General features: G+C 43.2%; 1 protein-coding gene across 2 annotated transcripts in view; it reads left to right on the top strand.

Annotated features, from left to right (window-relative positions):
* TAOK2 (TAO kinase 2) overlaps positions 1–22,367 on the top strand; it is an 873,025-nt gene extending 850,658 nt beyond the window's left edge. For both annotated transcript variants that reach the window (XM_069244102.1, XM_069244103.1), the window contains one exon: positions 12,624–22,367. In XM_069244102.1, coding sequence (XP_069100203.1) covers positions 12,624–13,091 — 468 coding nt within the window. In that variant the 3' untranslated portion in view covers positions 13,092–22,367. The remainder of the gene's footprint in view (positions 1–12,623) is intronic.
* Positions 22,368–23,746: the final 1,379 nt, after the last annotated feature.

Here is a 23,746-nt window from a genome sequence, read left to right as displayed (position 1 = left end):
TGTATTACCTAAACAAACAAGGAGGGACCCACTCATCGCAACTGTCCCTTCTAGCACACAAGATTTGGCATTAGGCAGTACACAACAACATTCACCTAGTAGCACAATACATTCTGGGGGATACACAACCAATTGGCAGATGTTCTCAGCCGAGATCATCAACAAACACACGAGTGGGAAATTCATCCCCAAGTGCTTCAGCCATACTTTCATCACTGGGGAACTCCAGACATAGACCTATTCGCTACCAGCGAAAATGCAAAATGCAGAAACTTCGCATCCTGGTTCCCACACCCTCTATCCAAGGGCAATGCTCTATGGATCAACTGGTCAGGGATATTTGCTTACGCTTTTCCCCCTCTCCCGCTCATTCCATTTCTAGTCAACAAACTGCGTCAAAACAAACTCAAACTCATACTTATAGCACCAACGTGGGCACGTAAACCCTGGTACACGACACTGTTAGATCTGTCAGTAGTACCACACATCAAACTCCCCAACAGACCAGATCTGTTAACACAAAACAGACAACTAATCAGGCATCCAGATCCAGCAATACTCAATCTAGCGATTTGACTCCTGAAGTCTTAGAGTTTGGATATCTACATCTTCCAACACAGTGTATGGAAGTAATTAAACAAGCTAGAAAACCCACTACCAGGCAGTGTTATGCGAACAAATGGAAAAGGTTTGTGTTTTACTGTCAATCTAAACAGATTACCCCTCTTTCAGCATCAATACAAGACATTGTAGAGTACTTGCTTCATCTGCAAAAAGCAAATTTAGCCTTCCATTCCATCAAAATACATCTCACTGCTATTTCAGCGTATTTGCAAAATATACTACACTCCTCTCTATTTAGAGTCCCTGTTATCAAAGCCTTCATGGAAGGACTAAAACACATCATACCACCAAGAACACCCTCAGTGCCTTTGTGGAATCTAAATATTGTACCCATACGACTCATGCGTCCACCATTTGAACCTATGCATTCATGTCAGATTCAATACCTAACATGGAAAGTTGCATTTCTAGTTGCAATTACTTAATTAAGGAGAGTTAGTGAAATCCAAGTTTTCACTATTGAACAACCGTTCATACAAGTACTCAAACATAAAGTGGTACTTCGGACAAACCCAAAATTTCTACTAAAGGTGATATCACCATTTCATATCAATCAAACAGTGGAACTCCCTGTCTTCTTCCCACAGCCAGACTCTATAGCAGAAAGAGCGCTGCATACATTGGACAGTAAAAGAGCTTATATGTATTACATTGATAGAACTAAATCATTTAGGAAAACCAAACAGTTATTTCTGGCATTCCAGAAACCACATACTGGTAATCCTATCTCAAAACAAGGACTAGCAAGATGGATAGTAAAATGCATTCAAACATGTTACCTAAAAGCTAAAAGGCAGCTATTAGTAACACCAAAAGCACAGCTCACAGGTGACCCCCCCCCCCCCCCCCCCCCCCCAGTCAATTTCATTTTTTTTTTTTTTTACAAATTGCGATCCAGGGCCAGTAAACCATTTCAGAAAGACCTCGTTTGAAAGGGGAGAATTTCCCGAACCAGTAGAAATCAATGGAGAGACCTTGGGGTCACTCTGGCGATGCAGTCAGGGCACAGACGGGCTTCTCGGGCCAGCCACCGACTGGGCAAGGATGAGTTTCTTGGTCCTTTGGTTGCAGGGCAGTCCTCAGAGGTCGTTGGTCCCGCTTGATGCGTCGCTGTGCAGGTTCTTTGAGTCTGGAGACAGGCATGTAGGGCTGGGGCTAAGTCAGTTGTCGTCTCCGTTGTCTCTGCGGGCCTTTCAGGTCAGCAGTCCTTCTTCTTGTTGTAGGTTGGCAGGAATCTGATTTCCTGGGTTCAGGGTCACCCCTAAATACTCAATTTAGGGGTGTGTTTAGGTCTGAGGGGGCAGTAGCCAAAGGCTACTGTCCTGGAGGGTAGCTACACCCTATTTGTGCCTCCTTCCTGTTGTGCGGGGCACATCCTTAATCCTATTGGGGGGTAATCCTCCAAAGCAAGATGGAGGATTTCCCAAGGCAGTGGTCACCTCAGCTCAGGATACCTTAGGGACTGTCCTGGCTGGAGGTGACTCCTCCTTGTTTTTCTCATTATTCCCTCCGGACTTGCGGCCAAACGTGGGGACAGTGGGCAGAGGGGCAGGCATCTCCACTAGCTGGGTTGCCCTGGGGTGCTGTAACAAATAGGGTGAGCCACATGTGGCAAACTTCTCAGATTTCAATGTAGCCATTATGTAACTGTGGAGCTCGTGTTTGAAAAATTCCCAGACCATATACTCTTATGGCTACCCTGCACTTACAATGTCTAAGGTTTTGCTTAGACACTGTAGGGGCATAGTGCTCATGCACATATGCCCTCACCTGTAGTATAGTGCGCCCTGCCTTAGGGCTGTAAGGCCTGCTAGAGGAGTGACTTACCTATGCCACAGGCAGTGTGAGGTTGGCATGGCACTCTGAGGGGAGTGCCATGTCGACTTAGTCTTTTTCTCCCCACCAGCACACACAAGCTGTGAGGCAGTGTGCATGTGCTGAGTGAGGGGTCTCCAGGGCGGCATAAGAGATGCTGCAGCCCTTAGAGAGCTTCCCTGGCATCGGGACCCTTGGTACCAGGGGTACCAGTTACAAGGGACTTTATCTGAGTGCCAGGGCTGTGCCAATTGTGGAAGCAAAGGTACGGTTTAGGTAAAGAACACTGGTGCTGGGGCCTGGTTAGCAGGGTCCCAGCACACTTTCAATCAAAACTTTGCATCAGCAAAGGCAAAACGTCAGGGGGTAACCATGCCAAGGAGTCATTTCATTACAACTGCATTGAGGGACATTTATTAAAAGTGATCTATTTCAAACTTTAAAACATTCCTGCCTCCCCCACCCTGACAGCAATGCCATTAGTAAACCAAGGGGCAAGTAATTTGTCATGTGCATCCACAGGATGGCCTAAGTACTTGTTATACTTGGGACAACATAATTTATTAAATAAAAAGCAAGCAAATGTTTTGTAGAGCACATCCTGAGCTCATGTATGTCCAGATGTGTGATACTGAAGAAAAATTAGGCAAAGTGAAACAAGATCACACCTTTGATCAAGTGGGAAGGTCGGTATTGATCCTAGATTTGCTGGTTGCACGTTGTGGAATTTCTTTCCCTGCTGTCGTTTTACATCTAAGAGAACCTAGAGCTCAGCCCTTAAGTGCCTCGATCAACTTCATCTTATAATGGCAGCTACGGGGACAAAGGTATAGGAAGGATATGATTTGACTATCATCTGGCAATTTCATGGAGCAAGAGTGCCAACACTACAGTGCAGAACTCCTTGTGTCAAGAGCTATAACTTTCTCACACTACCATATTTTATTAAGCTAACTATGAGACAGGGAGTTCTCCTCCCCCCTGGGTAAAATCACATTTTATTGGGTTAGTTGTGTTTTCTTATCACATACTTAATACCAGTGTTTGGTTTTTGATTTTTCTTTCTCTGTTTGGAAAAACAAAGGAGTAGAGCGGTTTAGAAAGTGATTACCAGTGAGCACACCATTTGTCACAAGCAGAGGCAAGGATTAAATTAAGAAAAACCTATGCCTTCTGGGTTTATAGTTTGTCTTGCTCATTACACAACAACTGTGATATGAGTGGTTTCCTTGATTGATGAGACTCGGGGACTAGTCTTACCAAAGAAAAAACACAGTGCTATGGAGCATGACCAGATTTCTCAACCAGAATGTATTAGCAAAGTGGTAAAACCAGGATAAAGCATCAAGTCACATTGTGCAGAACCTAAAACTTTCTCACTGTCCCATATCTAGTGGTGGGGGTTGGATATGTGTGTCTCCCCACCTCAGTGAATTGCACCCTTTGTTTTGGGGGAGTCTATGACAATTAGTTTTTAGAACACTCACTACCTTAACAGAGCCTATTTCTAAGCACTCATAACTATTCAAGATAAGAGGATAAAGGCATAAACATATTTCATTCCAGTTCAATAATCACGTTACTTGTTTTATACACCTGAATCACCAAAGGTATCAACTGCAAGGGGAAAAGTCTTAGTGCGGTACAGGAATATCAACTCGGATAGATACAGCATAAAACACTATTGTAAATCTCTGACTTGTTTAGAGACTAGTGGCTTGATTTGGAGGGCATTATGGACTGAATTGACTCCACAACATACTGTCCACATCATATACATGCTTTGCTTCACCTACTTTGGCACCCACCCTGCTGTCATATCAGTGTTAGCCCTAAGTTATACCACAGACCTATATAAGCACCACTTCTCTCTGATGTTAGTTTCTTTCTTCCCGCACCACCAGATGTGGATCCGGAGTCCCTTCCTCATCTCTAAAACTTTTACTTCCAAATGTTTCCAGTGTACAAGGGATGCCACCACTCAAAACTACAGGCATCAAACCCTGTCGGGTCTGTCACTAACAGATGTCTGTGACTGATCCCCACAAGATTTGCTTGTGGTGCCTGAAGTCGAGCCATTATTCCAGATCTTGCACCAGCTGCATGTTGATGAACCCAAAGGCCATCAGGGAATACAAGGCGAAACTCTACTTCACTAGGCATAAGAAGGCTTGCGTTGGTCTGCTCCAAGTCAAGGTCCATGTCCAAGATTCATTCCCGATCCCACTCCTGTAGTCGCTGGAACTGCTCAAGAGGCCGGTCTTAGTTGTGCTCCAAATCTCTAGGTAAATCCAGGAATAAACACAAGAAGTCAAAGCAGAATTCCGATCCCTCACGGCATTTGCCTGAGCAGGCACAGTGGCAACATCACTCCTCTCTATCTCATTCTGAAGTTGGCCAACTTCAGAGCTGATTCCGCAACTTGTGCCACCACAACCTGAGTTCTGGGCTGAATGTTCCAACACGTCAGATTGAAGAGTTCCGCACAGCCATGCTCTGGCTTTTTGGATCCTTCCCAACTCCCACTGAAATACCTTGCGCCAGGAGGCCCTCCAACTGGGATACTGCATCATGTTTGCCCTCGGCACCAGTTGAACCTTCTGAACCTGTATTGTTGCTGGCTCAGCTTCCAACCCTGAGACATGTGCCGGGCATGGGTTCTGTTGACACTGGAGGAGGAAGAACAGATCGTTCTGTCCGAAGTCGAATACACGTATGTCTGACCTCGGCTGATGTTGTGCTTGAACCCAACTAAGGCACCAATCCTCTATTGGACGTTCCTATTCCTTAAGAGAGGCAGCCCACCTTGCACTCATTATTTAGAACCGATTCGGACTATAACCAGGGTGATGAGTTCGCTGAGCCCTACCCGATGACAGTTTGTATGAAGACTTGCAGGAGGCTAGTATCCTTGACACCTCACCCAAATCGGCTCTTTTTTCTCCTCCTGGACCCACCACTGAGTAATCTGCTTGCTATGCTGTGGGTTATGCGTCATCTTGGCACCCAGGCGTTCCTTGCTGAAAAGTATATGCCTGGCATTGGGACAAATTTGTGGTTTATCACGTCACATACCAGATTGACTCCCTCCATTCCAAGTTATGTGACATTCTGCTGTTTGTTCTTTCTCCTGCTCAGCAAGGCTTTGCTTTGGGCACAGTTAAGCGTTATCATTTGGCCTTCTTATTGTTGCTAGATGAGCCCTCACTGTATAAATCGCCAGTTATGACGCTTTGTTTGAAAGGGCTGCAACATGTGTTTACCCCTTCTCCCTTTATGATGCCTCACTGGGACCTTAATCTAGTCCTAACTTAACTGATATGCCCTCCCTTCAAGCCACTTCACAACTGTCCATTATAGTTTCTTACCATTAAGACTCTGTACCTCGTTGCTGTCACCTCAGCACAGCATGTATGTAAGCTTTAAGCTCTGTGTGTCAATCCACCATACAGTACCTTCTTCCCTGAAAAACTGGTTCTACGAACTCAGGCATCCTTCTTGACAAAAGTTGTGAAGCCATTCAACGTCTGTCAAACCATCACCCTGCCGACATTCTGTGGTCAGTCTCACCCCTCTGAGGAGGCGTAGACTCCATCACTTGCACCCTAAGAGAGTGATAAGTTTCTTCATCGATTGTGCCAAAAGACATAAGGCTGACAATCAGCTCTTAGTGAGATTCTCAGGAGCAAAAAAAAGTCAAAGCAGTGCAGAAGAGAACTATTTCCTTCTTTATTATGCTCTGCATTAAGATCTGTTAAAAAGTAGCCTCCTGAAGAACTGCATGCTCATAAAACCAGGGCCAAAGCTGCTACCACTGTGTTAGCATGTAGAGTCCCTGTCCTAGACATCTGCCAGGCACCTACGTGGGTGTCCCTCTATACTTTCACAAAGCACTATTATTTGGACAGTCAGATTCGCCAAAAGGGGCATTTTGCCTGCTCGGTCCTGCAAGACTTTCTTGTTTGAGTCCATTCACAGACCCGCCTCCAATAGGTACTGCTTTGGTATCTAGTCAAAAAGTGAGGATTCTGTGGCTTAAAGTCTCTGTTAAGAGTTTGTCTTTCCCATCTGCAAGCACTTGAAGCTCAGCATCACACTTGGCTGGAGTGTTTATATTACGTGGTAAATATGGAGGTCAGTAAAGAGGGAGGTTAACTTTAATTTCTTCTCTCTGGCATTGACCTAGTCTAGGACAAGACGTTTTTAATATTGGTTGGAAACGTCAAATATTGGTACTTTGGATTTTATCTTTGCCAGTAGTTGAGTGTTGGACTTTCATCTTTATCAAGTGTTGACTACAATTCATATAAAGAGTTTACATGTTGGCTGTCGTATTTGTGGGTACAGCCTACTAAAATTAGGGCCTTGTCAGTCTACTAAGAGCTTCCTTGTGAGCTCAGTTACTATCCAGTGTAAATCGAGGTTGTCTAAAAATACAACACTACAGTATGAGGATTGTTCTCTGCCATATATCTTAAAGATCCTTGCTTTTCGCTCCTATTGACGAATATAGTAAAAGTGCTTGAACTTTATGGAAGAAAGGGAAATATTGAACATAGACTTCTTTCTTGAGACCTTGATATTTATCTCCTTCTGGAAAGATTAACTGATAATACTCCAGTCTGAACTACTTAACAACATGAGATTTTTCTAAGCATGAGGTTTGGAAATGTCTTTCAATGCCCGAAAAGCTCTGCACCTGAAAGAATACAATATTTCTCCTTCTATGAATGGACATCGCTTTTGTATTGTTGTTTTAAGTCTTTTGTGTCTCATGCCCTCTTTTTATTCTGATGTCTAGGTTTCTTAAAAGAATGATTCAGCTTTGTTGTATTTTTCATTGGGACCAGGAAAATAGCAGACTGGCAATGCTCCTATTATGAACAGTTAAAAAATATCTGTATTGGTGTACCACAAAAAATATAATCTTCTCTAGGTGTTGGTGTTTGTCTGTCAACCCCTTACCTCAATCTGGGATAGCTGGAGCACTAAGCAGCCAGGCTTAATCAGAGAAACTAGTATAAAGCATTTAAACAACTCCAAAACAATAAAAGAAGAAATTTACACAACACTCAAAGTCTGACACCAATTTATAAAAATAGACTGTATTTTTATAAGAATCTGGAAAGTATAATTAAATAAGTCCCACCAGAGGGTTCCCAAGATATGGATTTGACAAGAAATATTATGTCACGGCATTTTCACTAAACTGTGAACAAGCCTTGGCAAAATTGAACAAATCTGACTCTTCAAAACATTTTCAAAGAAAACTTGGGTAAGTTTCAATGTGGTCGGGTAGAAGTACTTGTGGTGACAAACTCCAGCAGTAAGTAGTTCTGCAAGGTCCTTAGAGACTGTTCGCTCCACAGAAGGAGTCATCCTGCAGTTCGTCACTTTATTGGGGCTAAAATGTACTCCTATGGAGTGGCTCTGAGTTGCAAGGTCAATGTCCTACAAGGTTCTGTTTGGTCTGGCCGAAGTCCAGTCGCCATAGGACTACCAGTCGTCCGGTGTTGCTTTCACAGACCAATGCTTCTTGGGTCAGTAACTTGTCGTCTGAGGGTCCCACCAACTTCCTAACTACACTCCCAGGATTATTGAACTCTGGTGCACCTCTGTATGTCAGGTTTTGGTCCTTGGTGCTGCATAGCAGTGGTGGTGCTGGCTTGAAGATTTTGGGGTCTACCAGCTTGCCCCAGCAGGCTTCTTCAGCTGTAGTGTCCCTGTGCTGCAAACAGAAGGCCAGTCGGCTGACCCTTGGAGCCTCTTGCTTGACTCGACTTCTTCCAGGTCAGTTGGCATTTGAGGTCTGGGTGCTGGGGGTTCCCCATTTTATGTTTGGAAAGTGCCCTCAGGAGAAGTTGTGGTTGGTAACCACTTGCTTACCAGGTTCCCTCCTATTTGGTGACCACTTCCTGTGGAGTGTGGCATCTGGCTATCCCGGGATGCCCCATTCTGCCTAGGGCAGAGGTCTTCAATCTGTGGGTCGCGACCCCCAGGGGGGCCGTGGAGCCCTGGAAAGGGGGTCGCGCATTCCCCCAGCCGATCGTTAACTTTCATTGATTGAGTCTCCTGTGCTGTGAAAGGTAGCTGCACAGACAGCTAAAGAAGCCATTGAGCCTGCTTCCTGAAAGAAATGTAAATGTGAGTTAGGAGTTGATCTGCAAATGTAAATGTTAAAATAAACAAATGTAAAGGATGCTTTGGAGACGGTTCTGGCTTTAATTGATCGAATCAGTCAAAGCTATGCAATGACAAATATTTGTTCTCTTTGAGTGGTAGTGCAAAGAGTTAACAACTGGGCAGTGAAGTGTGTGCCTTTAATTGTGATTGTATATACATAGAGCCAGATTTATGCTGGCCTTGCACCGTTCCAATGCCACATTAGCGTCATTTTTTTAACGCTAATGTGGCATTGGAAGGGAAAAAAAGCTGCCTCATATTTACAAAATGGCGCAATTCTTGTATTGCGCCACTTTGTAACCCCTTGTGCCTAATTATGCCTGCGCCTGGCATACTGTATGCAAGGGGGGCATTCCGGCATTAGGAGAGGCTGTAAAAATGGCGCAGAAGAATCTGTGAGATTCCTTTGCGCCATTTTTATCGGCATTTAACGCCTGCTCAGTGCAGGCGTTAAAAAGAGGCTTCCATTGATTACAATGGGCCTCTGGGTGCTTTGCAGGATTAGCGTCATAATTTTTTACGCTAATCCTGCAAAGCGCCAGACTAGCATAAAAAATTATGCCGCTGCCCAGATTTACAAAATCACAAACTGGAGCAGTGCCAAAACCTTATGCAGGCATAATGAGGAGAAATGTTTTCATTTCCTCCTCATTTTTTCCTCTTTCCATGTGTCTCACTCTGCTACACACATGGAACAAGGAAAATACCTCTCAGGATTGTTTTTGTTCAGGAAGGTGCCCCTTCCTCCACAAGGACAATCCTGCCTACATTGGCGCTAGGCAGCAATTTGTGCGTCAGCGCAGGGGAAAGGACAGGAATGCACTGTATTTCATAAATACGTGCATTCCTGCCCTTTTATATTGGGATAGGGCAGTGTAGGAAGAAGACTTGCGGTGCTGCCCCACATCAACTCCTCATAAATGAGGACCTTTGTTTTTGGCGACACCCTTGATCACGCCCCCACACTCAGACCTTTGGTTTGCTAAACACTGTTTCATATTATTTCCTCACCATAAAAATGATTTGCAGTGGTAATCGGGGATGTTTAGGATTGTCGACGATGAGGAGTACCAAGTTCTAGAAATGTTTGTAAGGAGTGGGTCCTTATGCCTAAAAAACTTTTGAGGCGGGTCCTGGCATCAAAAAGTTTGAAGACCTCTGGCCTAGGGGTATAGCTACCTTACGGTTACACGCCCCTGGGGAAACACGTTTGACAACTGGTTTCCACTCTCCTTTCCCTATGCCAGCCTTTCTTCCTGAACAGTGTGGCAGCCCTCCCCCTAGTGTGACACATCTACCCTTCAAAGGTGGTTTCTCCTTTGAAACCTGCCTTTTGGGGCTAGCACTCAGGTGGCTTCTTGTGGGATCTTCCTGGCCTGCAATCCGTTTTGATCTCCTTCATGAGAGTCATTGGCATGTCTTTCCAGGAGGGCAGAAAACAGTCTCAGGGAAAAGGCTCCATGTGTGCCCTGGAGGCACAGGAGTTTTAAAAGCAACAAGGTGGCAGCTTTGCAAAAGCTACACACTGCAACAAGTTACATTCATTTTGACTTGAGATAAAAGTTGGGCATAATGTAGTAAGTTGTTACCTTGGAGTGCCCACTTTGGTCACAACGTTAGCAGGGTTGAGGGGTCAGCGTGTAATCCTGTTCTCACCACCTGGGTGACCAAGTCTTTCTACAGTAAAAACTGTGTTTTCACAGGTTTACTGTCAGGGTATGTAAACTACATGACCGTCCCGTGTTATATATTGCATCCTGCCTTAGGACTCAGGCGTGCAAGAATGGTGACTTGCACAGATGTACAGGGGAAATAGTGGCTTTGGCATTTCATTCAATAACAAAGTCAGGCTAGTAGTGCACGACTGCTCTGCTACTCCGCAGTGCCCGACAGGGGGACTCTTTACTTGGGGGACCACCAGAGTAGTACAATCAGTGCTTAAAGCCCAAGGGTACCCCTCTATCTTACATGCCCTGGGTACCGGGGTACCATATACTAAGGATTTACAGGTAAGTTAGTCATTTCCAATTGGGTATAGCCAAGTCAACTTACACTTTAGGGTCAGGACTCTGGAACTGAGGTCTGGTTGGACTCTGTGAGTCGTGAACCAGCAGCAACAGTTGAAAAAATTGGGGGTGACCATAGTAAGAGGCATTTCCTTACAGAAGTCATTTTAGGAACACAGTTCTGTATTGTCTGGAGTCTCTTCAGGAGGGTGCTATGATTCCTACATAGAGCGCGTTTCCTTAGTCAATCTGCTGGTAATAAGGGCCTGAGTGACGGTCCTTCTGGTTTCTGCTGAGAGCCACCTGAAGATCTTGCAGAGCATGCGAATGATGTGTAAGCAGGCGGATGAGACTGTATTGACTTGTTTCTCCATGGATAGCTTGCTATCCAGAATAATGCAGAGGTTGTGGACGAGGTCTATTGGGGGAGTGGTGCGTGCTGAGCTCTGCATGCCACCATGTGTCAGTCAGTGGCGAGGTAGTGTTCCTAAAGATGAGTACTTCTGTTCTGTGTTGAGTTTGAGACAGTTGTCCTTCATCCAGTCTCCTACGTTCATCATGCATCTGTGGAAGTTAGCTTTTGTGGTAGGAGAGATCTTCGTACAGTGAGAGGATGAGCTGTGTCATTGGCATAGGTGGTGATGTTGAGTACGTGTGATCTCACGGTAATGGCAAGGGGGACATGTAGGTGTTGAAGAGGGTCGGGCTGAGGGATGATCCTTGAGGGACACTCCTCAATGATGGTCTTGGGTGCTGAGGTGAACGTTCAGAGACTGATCCTTTGGTTTCTGCCAGTGAGGTATAAGACGATCCATTTGAGCACGTTTCCTTGAATCCCGATGTGGTGATCCTGGAGGATGAGGGCTGCTGTTCCCCACAGTCCAGGAGTTCTCTGATGTGATCTGTGGCTGCAATCACAGCAGTCTCTGTGCTGTGGTTAGCTCGAAATCCAGATTGGAAAGGATCAAGGAGGTTGTTGGGAGAGTTGTTGGTTGATTGCTAGCTATGTAGTCATGGGAACATCAGGAGCTCCCAATTGGCAGGAACTTAAAATCAAAATGTGGACCAACTCAACTGAAGACAGTCAGGACTCCACCAGTTGCCTTTGAAACCTGAAATGAGGCAAAATAAAAAAGATGGAAGAAAAGGCTGAAGCCAGTGCTTCTTAGCGATTAGGAATATCCCTGGGTAGCATTCTGTAGCGTCATTTTAGCTTAAAAAAATGAGGATCATCCCTCTCATTCTTAATGGCACCCACGAAGAGAAATCCAGCTCAAGTTGCTGGGCTGCCTTTGTTTTGCAATGCAGCACAAGCAACCCTAATCTAGTTCCTCCCTAACTCTGTTTTATCAATGAGTGGTAGTTTAATCCCTTAGGCAGAGCAAGTTCAGTACTGATGTATTGCATATTCTTTGCTTGCGATTTTAGGCATAGTGTAGGTGGTTTATCATTTTGAGCTGGACTTACCTTCAGAAACTTGTCTAATTTACAATTGAACTGTAGGTAGGCGTCTTAATCCACTGCCCTCCACTACAGGGTTGGCAGTAGTTTTCATTTCTTCATTGCCATTCAAGCATACGAAAATAATTCTGCGGGGAAATTTAAAGACATTCTTTTTGCTAAGAATGTTTGTGTGAACATCATTAGTTCATGTTACTACAGTCTGAAATTTTCAAAAATGATTTTGAAGAAAGTGTTCAGTCTGAGTGTATATACATGTTTATACTAAGCAGGATACCGTTGATGAAGAATTATCACAAGTGAGTACATTTTCCTTCCATGTAACCTGCACGCTTTGTACTCCTGGGGATAACTGTGATTGGTAAAACCTGGGGACCTTATAATTAAGACTCTGTCTTAAGTATTTTAACGAAGATGGTTAGTAAAGTATCATATGTTTGCTGTGTGGGATGAGTAAATGGTTCATGTCAATAGCAGTCTAGTTCAGAGGCCTTTTTTCAAAAATGTGTAAGTATCTTCGCTCTACATCAACAGATCGAAGAGGAGATGCTCGCCTTGCAGAATGAACGGTCTGAGCGAATCCGCAGTCTGCTGGAGAGGCAGGCACGGGAGATTGAGGCCTTCGACTCGGAGAGCATGCGTCTTGGCTTCAGTAACATGGCTCTAACAGGTATCCCAGCTGAAGCCTTCAACCAGGGCTATACAGCTCCGCCTCAACCCTGGCCCTCCCGTCCTGTTCCACGAAGCGGCTCTCACTGGAGTCATGGGGTTCAGAACAGTGGCACTCCCCATGCCTGGCGCCAGCCCCCCATGCTTGCGCCCCCGTCTGCATGGGGTCATCCACCATCTGCATCTGGTGCCCGTGGTAATGTCTTACTTCATCGCAACAGCCCACAGCCCTTGCGGCGTACAGCATCTGGAGGACAGTCGGACCAGGGCATGAGCCGAAGCACCAGCGTCACTTCTCAAATCTCCAATGGTTCACACCTATCCTACTCGTGAGCTCGGATCCGGCTGCAAGCACTTGGGTTTTCATTTTCTCAATATGAACTATAAATATTCAAAAGAATCTATAAAGATACACATGCGCACACATATATATAGATATATATATGTAGATATATATGTATCTATATAATGTATGTGTGAGGTGGGACTTACATACCTTTGCTGCTCATGTGGCTGGATAATGAGTGGAGCCACTACTGGGATTACCTTGTTATTTTAGAGAGTGTCTCTGCTAGTGTCCTCTACCTTTCTGACACTCCTCTCATGATTGTGCTGAGGCCAATCCTGTTTTTATGTTGGGGCATGTAACCCCTATATTAATTAGTCAACAAAGCCCTTTTGGGAGTCTGACTGACTAGGGAGACAGCGCACCAATTTAGACCTAAGGTAACTGGGCATATTGGTTGGGTAGCTCTTTCATTAGAATGTGATGAAGAGCTTCTGGAATGTTGCACAGAACACACAGAAAAAGCTTTCATTGGCATATTATTGAAGCCTCATTCGACTCTACTCAGGGCACTAGTGAAGGGGTGCAGAGATGGTCACTCCTGGGTTGAGGGGTTAGCACTGGGATACCGACCTTGCCTCTAGGTGTGTATGAGATTGGGTCTCAAAGAATCTGTTACTTCTAGGGCTGGATGGGCTAAGACGATTGACACAAGAAAGCAGAGCTTTTGGGAGATGAGCTCCATATGGATGCAGAGCTTGTCCTCTCTTTGAATCAGTGGTCTCTATAGTGGTAGAGGGATTCAGAGATGGAGAACACAGTTGGATTACTCAGGGGGTTGGAGATTGGATGTCTGTAATCTCTACCACCTAAAACATTGAGGCATTGGGACAGGACTACAGAGTTTGTCACGACAAGTTGGCCAAATGTTACTTTCGGAAGCGGCAATCGGAAGTCAACTGGTAATCAGGCAAGACTTTGCCACTTGTGAAAGAATTGTGCAAGGCAATTTCTGGAGAGTTCCATAACCCCCTCCTCCCCCCCAAGCAAGGAATGGCTCTTAATTGGGTAAAAGTGAAAAATGATCCCAGCCCCTCCTCACTAGACATATAACGTGTAGGCACATGCAATATTTAAGTTGGTCACAGTGCTAGAAATCCCAGAAGACGTCCTTCTTCCCATGCATTGATTCTATAAGACTGAAATAGAAGGGAAGTCTTTAAGTTTTGACTGCAGTGACACAGTGAGTCAAGATTCTTGGTGATGTTCTTTATTCTATGCAGTCATAGAGTAGAAGAGGACGGTATAAATGCATCCCTCTGGCAGCCTTCTAACTCAATCACGTAGTTAAAGTAAACTGCTCTGTACAAATATTCTTGGTTTTTGGGATTGGTGAGCTGCTATTTGGAGTTGTACAGATATTGTGTAGTCCTAGAGATGGGGTAGATTCGCTCCTCTCTTGGGCAGGAATTTTGTTCCCGTACGCGGAGTTAATTTCTCTCTTGTGGCTGAGTTGGTGTGGCTTTAAACTGAATCTAGTTGCACTCCTGCATTCAAACCGTCTCTTTCTGGTCATCTCTTACCTCTGTGAGCCCACCCTTCCACTTCACGGAGATTGGGTAACGTTATCTAGTGAAGCTTGGCACATATCTGTGTGTGTTCAGGTGGGTCTTCTGAGGATACCTACTTACCTCTGGGTGTGGGTTTCGGTACTCTTAGACTAATCAAAAATCTGTTACTCCAGCAAAAGATTATCCTGTGCTTCACGAGTTTCCAATAATTCCCGTTTGGCAAGTGAGGCACACGAAACACCCGTTTATTACTTTCTTTAAGACCATTATTTTGATTTTCCATAAACGTGTCAAAACAAAGATTCCCATATTGCTGTGGCATTTAAATCAGTTTAGTTCTGTTTTTTCACTTTGTTAGAGCTACACTTCTTGCACGGCTCTGATTTTTTTCGTCTATTTCCAACTTAGTCCTATGAGTAGTATGTCAAATATTCTCACAGTACTCTTTGGGAAGTTAAGTTTCGAACAATGAGAGTACCAACCCAATCAGTCCTTCTTGATATAGCCCCCCTCTCACTTCTTCACAATAGAACTTATATTTCCCCTAATGAAGTGCTTTTTTTTTTTTTATTATTTATAATTTGTAAAAGTTCCTAAGTGGTTTAGTGGTAAATATCCTTTGGTTGATATTTGCCTGCTTATTTTTGTTTTGCTCTAGACTTTAAATAGGGCTTTTAGAAGTGTCCTTTTTTCTAATTGGTATACCTTTGTGATGGCTATTGATTAGAGAAATGCACTTTTATGCTGCCAAAGTCTCCAAGCTACACTCCTCAGGTGGCCTTTAGAATTTTGGTTTCCCAGTGACTTTAAGCTGTTTATTTTCAGAAGTGCATAGTCGAAGACTTATCTTCACAAACTGTTCTGCTTAAGTAAAAGGCCCTCTTGGATTCCTAATCGTGTCCCAGATCTAAAATTCCCCTAGACAGTTGCATCAGCGAAGTCTGAGATGAAGGGGCCCTGCTGATTAAAAGCAGCCTCGATCCAATTATGTATGTTCTCTACTTGTTTCACAGATAAACCTGGAGCAGCGACACCATATTGCCACGAAAAGTACACGGATGTAAAAATATCTTAATTGTGCTCAGTTTCCTTTATTTGTTTACTATCTTCGCCAAGCAATGGTATTGGACAGAATGCCTCGATACCCAAGGAAATAATTGTTGAAGGCCCTTTGATGTCAGTGGCATTCGTCACATAAATGCATTTAGCTTGACGTCCACAACAACCCCTCAGTTTTAGTAGTCTAGTTATGGCATGCTAGTGTCTCGTTCTTGAGAAAAATTGAGTGGAGCTTCCCGACATGAGGAGTCCTTCACAGGAGAGGCTGCAGGAGTGTGTAATGTTCTTGGATTGCAGAAAGGACTCTGCTTTCCCTCAACACCCAACTTTCTTTAAAAGCTCCTGTGGATGTAGTTCCAGTACACACAAACTTGGTGTTCGTTATTGTAATACGACCCCTTCAAAAGCCAAAGTTGAAGTGTGCACTACATTCAAATGTAATTACTGCCACGGTTCTTGTTTTCTGCTCACAGACTTTTTATGAGCTTGTGTACTGACCATTTGTGCCACAAACCCCTAATGAAGTTCCCTGCTAACGCATTTATTAGCCTTTCTGAGGAAGGGGGGATCTATATTGGCCCATGCCTAAATGACTAGTTGATACCCCATGTCAAATCTTCTCTGTTTCTAATTGGAATTATCTTGCAAGATGGCTTTACACAAGTTATTCCTGCAGCTAAAGTTAGTTAACCTTGTACGCTGATGCACTCAACTTTGATCTACATAGGCAAGTCAGTGTTGAGGATGCACTCTGTTTCTTCATCAGATGTTGTCTGAATTCACTCATAACCAGGCAAAAACACATTCATGTGTGCTGCGCTAGCCCATTATCACCTTCTAAGTAGCAGTAGATATATCAGGCTTGACGTGAGCATTTTAAAGCTTCCCTGGCAGAATAATTCAGTGAACCTCATGATCTCTTATTCCGTGGGTAGTAAAGGTCATGCAGTTTCCAAACACGCCATTTTTCCGGTGCATTGCTAGTTTGGTAAACTTATGTTGTCATAATGAAAAGAGCTCTTCCAAAATGATAGATCACACATCGTACCTAAATGAAGGTACCTTTAAAGTGCTTTGTGGGAATGTACTGTTACCTGAAATGTGTGGGGCTGTTACAGAGAGATTTATGCACGCTTTCCAAAGTAACTATAGCCTAGGTTTTGATGCAAGAACAGATGCCCAAGTGGTATCCTTGAAGATCGTGCATTCCTGTACATAACGTCGTTTGCTGCTGTTGGGCCTGTTATAAGTTTATGAATTAGAAGTGGTGACTGTCTTCTTGGCGAAGGAAGTTATTTACCTTCAACATTATATTTTGAGTGGCCGTCCTCAGATCCAGATGTCTCTTGGCATCCGCTTCCTCTCTCACTGCCCCACAGCATTGTAGTCATATGTTGCACATACCAGCTAGAAAATGAAATAAAGTGGTCTCATAAGTTCAGAGTTTTGGTTATCTCCAGGTCTCTGAATATATAACTGCTTACGGTCTGCTTCACCTAGAGAACCTAGTTGGATTTAAAAATATATATTTTTAAGAAAATATACATTTTCTAAATCCTAATATGTTTAAATGATCCAGATCTAGCCTACCTGATAGGACTCATTCTAAACTTATAGATTCTGGGATATGTAACATTTCCATTTTGGAAGCTTATTAAATTGTCTTGCGACTGGGCAAGTGACTCTGGCTACGTAATTTAGAGATGCTGTGCGAATTAGGCTATTCTCGTGGTCTAAAGTGATTTCTCACCTGTGAGCAATGTGATATTCTAGAGGTCAGTGTTAAGGTGATACGCTCCCCCCAATATGGTGTATTTTACTGTGATGACTGCAGTGACTATATCTTCTGACTTAAGTTAGAGCATGCACTTTCCTGTAACAAGCTGCTATTCTTCATGCATTGCACCCTTAATGGAGCCTTGTACATTAGCATTTATTTGGAGCATGAGTATTCCACCCATTGAAGGTGCAAATAGGACATCTAGCACAGTGTGCTTCCAGGATGGGTCAGTATTGTGTGTGGTAAGATGCTTGAGCAATCTTTCATGGTGTGAATGCTTGCAGGAAAGGGATGAGAGTAGAAACAACAGCTTAAAATGGCTATGTTGAGTACAACAAACTCATTTGGCTGTGCATGTGCACCACATTCGGCACCGTAAGCACAGACTCTTCCACAGCCCTCAGGGATTGGTAAGGACTCAGTGATGTGCAGGTGCCTCATGCAGAAATGTGTCAACATAGTTGCTTCCCGAACTCTTAAAGATGGGGTCAGGACTACTACTGATTGGGTCACTACAGCTCACAGCATTTCTGCTTCCACAGCTACAAGAGAAGCTTGATTGGTCTGTACCACTGTACGGGTACTGTTGGGAAGCTGAGCTCTGTGAAAAGATGTACAGTTGTTAGGAACACATCTTTAAGTTCTTATACAGCAGTGTACATCAAGCTACTTGACCTCTTCGTCTCCAGGCTCTAACTTAGCAGGATAACCACTGTAACAGTCCACTCTTAGCATTTCATTCCTCGCATTAACTGACCCATAAATCATTCCTTTCATCAGACCATAACACACAGAAACAGATAGCCTGCTTAAATAATCTCCCATCTTTCACGCCTAAGAGCCCACCTTCCGGGGAGTTACCCCTAAAACAGACATAGAAGGCATTGGCGTGATGCAATAAATTCCTTCATTGTGAAAGGAGTACAGTGATTCCTGTGTGTTTTGGATCCACTAACCACAAACTTTCCTTGCTTGATCCAGACTGCTAATAAAGCCTTTTTTGTTCTTTTTATGACTTGGCACCCTAACTCATACTGCATATGCTCACTAAACTCTTATTGTATTGTATCCCGTCTCGGCCTTCCCCAGTTACAAGAGTACCGGTAACACCCAGATCATCATCCATTTGGATGGAATGTGTTACTGCAGCTAAATTCTAACTGTGTGGTAGATGATTGAGGTCTCGGGCTGGATGAGCAGCCAATGATTGAAGGTTAACTCATTCAAAGCTGAGGTGATAATATAGGGAAGGTTTTCTAGCTTGCTGAACTAGAGATCTACTCTAGCCAGACTACGTGATCTGAAATTTAGGGCTACAATTTGGCCTCCTTCCTTTAAACCTGCAGATAGCATCACTTATCACTGCCTGCTTCATTATCGTGTGAGCAATATATAATGTCTTGCCTAGTCCCACAGCGATCAGTTGTGTCTCTACTATAATAGCTTTAGTATCATCTAAGTTGGATTTGTTAGCTTAGTCTCTTGACCTACACAAAGGTTTTCTGTCTTGACCATCATGCTTTCATTTGCTCTGAACATTGCATCAGGTCTGTTGACAGGGTTTAATAAGTTAGTTTCAACAAGTTCTCTAATTCTAAGCAGTCAGTTGCTCTCAATTTCAGTTTGAATCGTGTTTGTATCAAAGGACATTGTTCATTCCTGTCTTTGCGAGACAGTTCTATGTCCTTAGCAGTACAGTACAAGATTAGTTTTCTCAGCAGTTAGCCAGTCCCATGTGTTCCACAATTCAATAGAAATCAAAGATTGCAGGACCTTCTCTGCCATTGTGTTGTCCATATGAAAAGGACATGTGGCCTTTTGATGCATGTACACATGCCACCTCTAGTCATCTGGACTTACAACACAAAGAAAGAGATTTCCTTTAAGTGGCAAAAGCCAAGTCACTTTAAAGTGTGTCTGAACAATATGAACGGCAAAACTCTTTCCACCTCATTTTCTAATTCTGCCACACTCGTCAGCTTGACCACCTTTAGTGGTCTAAAGATAAAATCCCTTTTTGTTATTATTGATGGTGTCTAATCGCCTACTCCTACCTGATTCATCTTTACCTCATGATTCACATCAGTGGCTACGCAAAGTGACTTTTTCCTTATAACTTTACCTGTGTTCTTAGGGTCTACATCTTCAGTCAGTCTTCCTTCTCTAACAAAACTAGAAAAATTACCCTAGGTCTCAACCATCGAGGTTTGATTGCTACAAATGGAGACACCCTGGTGTCAATACGAATTGTGCTGCTGCATGTCCAAGTTGTTCATCAACCAAGTTAAAAAGTTGAGGCTTTAATTGCAAGCTTACCAGGATGACCCCATTAATTTTCCCCACTGATCAATCCATATATCTCGAAGAATAGTTAAATCTCCAAAGTATTGAACTGCATTATCTGTTGCTACAATATTTGCCACTCACTCTTCAGGAAATGTCAAGAAAATAAATTACACTTCTTGTCAAATTACCCACTGTTCTCAGCATTGCAGTTTTAGATTGTTAATAAAACAAGAATACAATGGAGCTTAACCTGACCTCAACAGTTGCAAAAAGATTCTTGACATCTAATTCAGTATTCACTGATGGCCTAGAAAGAGCGTGAACGGGTGCGAATAAGGGCTTCATATCTTGTACTCTGTTAAAACTTCTGCACCTGCCACAAAACTATTCACGGCCATCATAACTGAATTATCTACATCAAGCCTCCGAAGAGAGTGACTCACTCTATAGTCATGTTTTTTGCCAATATGACCCTCCAATTCTATAATCTCATCCGAAGATTACCAGCGAAGATCGTCCAGTGTGCAGATTCTTTCATATATTGAATTGGCTTGTCAGCATTAAGACCTAATTTATTTGCCAAATCTGATACTGCTAACCCTTGAGAGAACTAAACATGCCCGGATGTAGTATACACTAACAAAATAGTTTACCTCAATTTGTGATTCCTTCCCTGCCTCAAGCAACTTTATTTTCACAGACCTGTATCCCGTTAAACTAATCGGCAGGTTCAACTCTTCAGTATTCTTTCAGATGCAAAACGGTTACTCGTGAGAGCGTTGAAGCCATAATGGAGTACATCACACTCCATCTCATTCACAGTTAAATCTCGGGCATTTAAGACTGAGCCTTGCACCGTATATCATGTTTACCCAGGACCTTTAACATTGTCTGTGTTTAAGCTGCAGGAAGCAAGTTGGCCTGTCTAATTTTGGTATAACACACATAGCAGACCTCACTGCCCTTCGCGTCTCTGTTTAGGAAAAAAAAAATAACACAACTATGAAGAAAAGCCTCTCCATACTGCAGAGAACACTACCGAGCAATATGTTTGGCAGGAATGCCCTAAATAAATATTTCGAACTTAGGACATTGCTAAGTATTGCAACATAGCTGCAACCTTCAAATGTTCTGCATGGCTCCACACGTGACGTGCACACTTGTAAATGCAGGAGGATGTGTTTCGTTAAAATGACCACTCTCCCAGTGCTGTCTGAGTCCTGTGAGCTTCCAGCATCACAGCGATGGTGATGGACAAATAAATTGCCACCTGCACAGCGGTAGAAACCCACATCCAAAGGATTTCCAAGAGACTTATAGAAACAGGTGAATGGCAGTATTCTTTTAATCCCTAGTTACGGCAGTGAGTAATCCATGAGAGTACTTACCCCAAGGCTTTCTAGCTCCTACCTCTCACTTTCCACTCCATTACCAGCATTCTACTGCACACATTAGCCCAAAGCAACATTCCGCTCACTTTCATCAAACCATAAACACACTACAATACACTGAGCTCCCTTAGCCCCCTGCATCTTAGTGAACTGATCTCTACCACTACACATATGCCCCCTGCCACAGGTTCTGGGCACCACAGTTCATACATAACTTTAGGATGTAGACTCCAAACATGTATCTGCATGCCCGCAGCACAGTGCACACATCAGCTCCTGAAACCCCCTCGTAAAGCGACTGCCCTGTCGTAGGGGCGGGAAAGCCACTGGAGAACCCCATTGGGAGGCATTAGAGCAGGTTAATTAGCAGGCGTAAAAAATATATTCTGCTGAAAACCACCTGCACTGCAGAAGGAGCAGACTGACTTGCATTTTTTTATATACAGATTACAATGTCAAACGTTGATTTTCAAGAAATGTAAAAATGCTTCCTGTTTCTGTGAGTACACTCCTGTGTTATTTACCTCTACAAGGAGTCCAACTATAGGGTGGGGGGGCGGGAGGGAAAATCATTCTCTCCTTGCCATCCTGCCACACTGCAGTGGCATCGTAGTTAAGTTTGTTTTTCTTTGTAAAAGAAAGTAAGGTTGAAACAAAAGAATATTATTTTATGACGTTAGTTGATTGTCCGCATACTCAATGGTTGCGTGTTGAGGTTTTGTAAGGTTATATTACCACCATGGGTTTTTATAGTGAGATAGATAGATAGATAGATATATATATATATATATATATATATATATATATATATATATATATATATATATACATTTTATTTTTATTTTTATTTTTTACAAATTCCGTTGTGCCATATTTTTTTTTTCTTTTAATGGGTTTTTTCTTTTGTTTACATACAGCCAGTGTCAACCACCTGGATTGTTTTTTTCTTTTGTTATTTTTTTCCCCCAGATTCCTGTTGATGACGAGATTGTTATGTGCGTATGAGTGATATAAATATATATATATTATAATATTTTTTTTTTTAATTGAATGAAGAGAAGAATAATCTGTGCTCTCAAGGAATGTATTAAAATGTAAAGTGTAAAAATAAAACAAAAAAATTCTTTTTAGAAAAGAGAAAAATAATAAACCTATTGACGCATTCCATGGCTGTGTTTCAGGTGGGAACATATACAAAAACCTAAAGAACTTTTAATAAAAATGTTGAATATGAAATTTCTTTTGTCTTGCTTTTTCATATCAAGTGCTAACCCAAGTTAAGGAAGTATAGGCAAAATATCAGCTTTTTATAGCAAATTCTGATTATCTGTTTCACAACTTTGATCTAAGTGGACCCCCAACTACTCAAATTTGCAGAACGCCTTTGCCTCTGTGCAAACCTAAGGGAGCGTCTTAAACTGTTAAAAGTATAATCTGATATTGGTTCTGTGGCACATGCGTTTATTTATGATCGTGGCTCTAACATAAATCCAGGAGAACTTGTCGCTTGCCACATTTTTTTTGAATATCCAAATTAAATACATTTCTTTAAAAAATTGTTGGACCCTTGCTTTAGATAACGCTGCTGTACAGTCAGCCTGCAACAGTTCTAATGAGTTATAGATACATATAAAATATAGTTGAGTCAGAGTTTCCGTGGAAAGTGTCTGTTTTGCCTGGTGCCATTAGACAAATCTTCACAAAAAGTTCCAAAAAAAACAGTTCATCCATCTTCTCTCCATTTTATACAAAACATCTGAAGAGAATTCTGTCGGGACCGGAGGTTCAGATTATGCTTTACGCTTTCTTCACTTTACACAGAGACTTGCTGCTGTGAATAGGAGCGGCTAGGGAGTGTGTGTTCCCTCTAGGACCACCCAGCCCCCTAAACGAGGGCAGGCAAGATGGTGAGGGTACCTCTACCTTTTTTTTACTCAGAATACGAAGACAGGGGCCTTAAAATGTGAGCTGCAACTTTGTTTTTTGTTTTTTGCCAGCCAGATTGCAGTAATAAAAAAGCCGTCTCATCCAAATAATGCTTAATGTCCTCTCGACATAGAGCACACAGGCCCTGATACCACGTTAGACTGTTTATATTTTTCCACCATCTGGTTCTTATGTAATATGCTCAAGAGATTTGGGGTGGTCCTCATTTTCAGTGTTCTTTCCATATAAATTGTCCTTTAATTCTCAATCTTCCATGTTCGGCTTCCCCTCTGAGCATGATCACTGGTGATGAACGATCACCATTCCAATACTGTCCTGATGCCTTACTAAGTATCCTTGGACCAGCCATCACCAGGACTGCAGATACCGGAGGAGGCCCGTGCTATCGTCTCCCAAGCTGTTACCGATGGGAGAGACTTTGCAAAGTTCACTATCTGATGTGGGCTGGATACAACAGTTTCTCTGGGTAGATTAGTTGCAACAATGGTGGCCTTGAGGCGCCACGCCTAGTTACGAACAGCTGGTTTCTCAGGGGATGTCCAACAGACCCTTATGGCTCCCATCTCCTTGGAGACAAGGCAGACTCGGCACTGGAGTGGTTCAAGGACTCCTGGGCTACGGCTCGGTCCCTCGACCTTTCCACTGCCCTGCATCACCAACAAGTCTGC

Source organism: Pleurodeles waltl, chromosome 7 (genome assembly GCF_031143425.1).
Source record: "Pleurodeles waltl isolate 20211129_DDA chromosome 7, aPleWal1.hap1.20221129, whole genome shotgun sequence".
Taxonomy (NCBI): Eukaryota; Metazoa; Chordata; class Amphibia; order Caudata; family Salamandridae; genus Pleurodeles; species Pleurodeles waltl.
The sequence above is the reverse complement of the archived record's forward strand: the minus strand, read 5'-3'. Positions and strand labels throughout refer to the sequence as shown.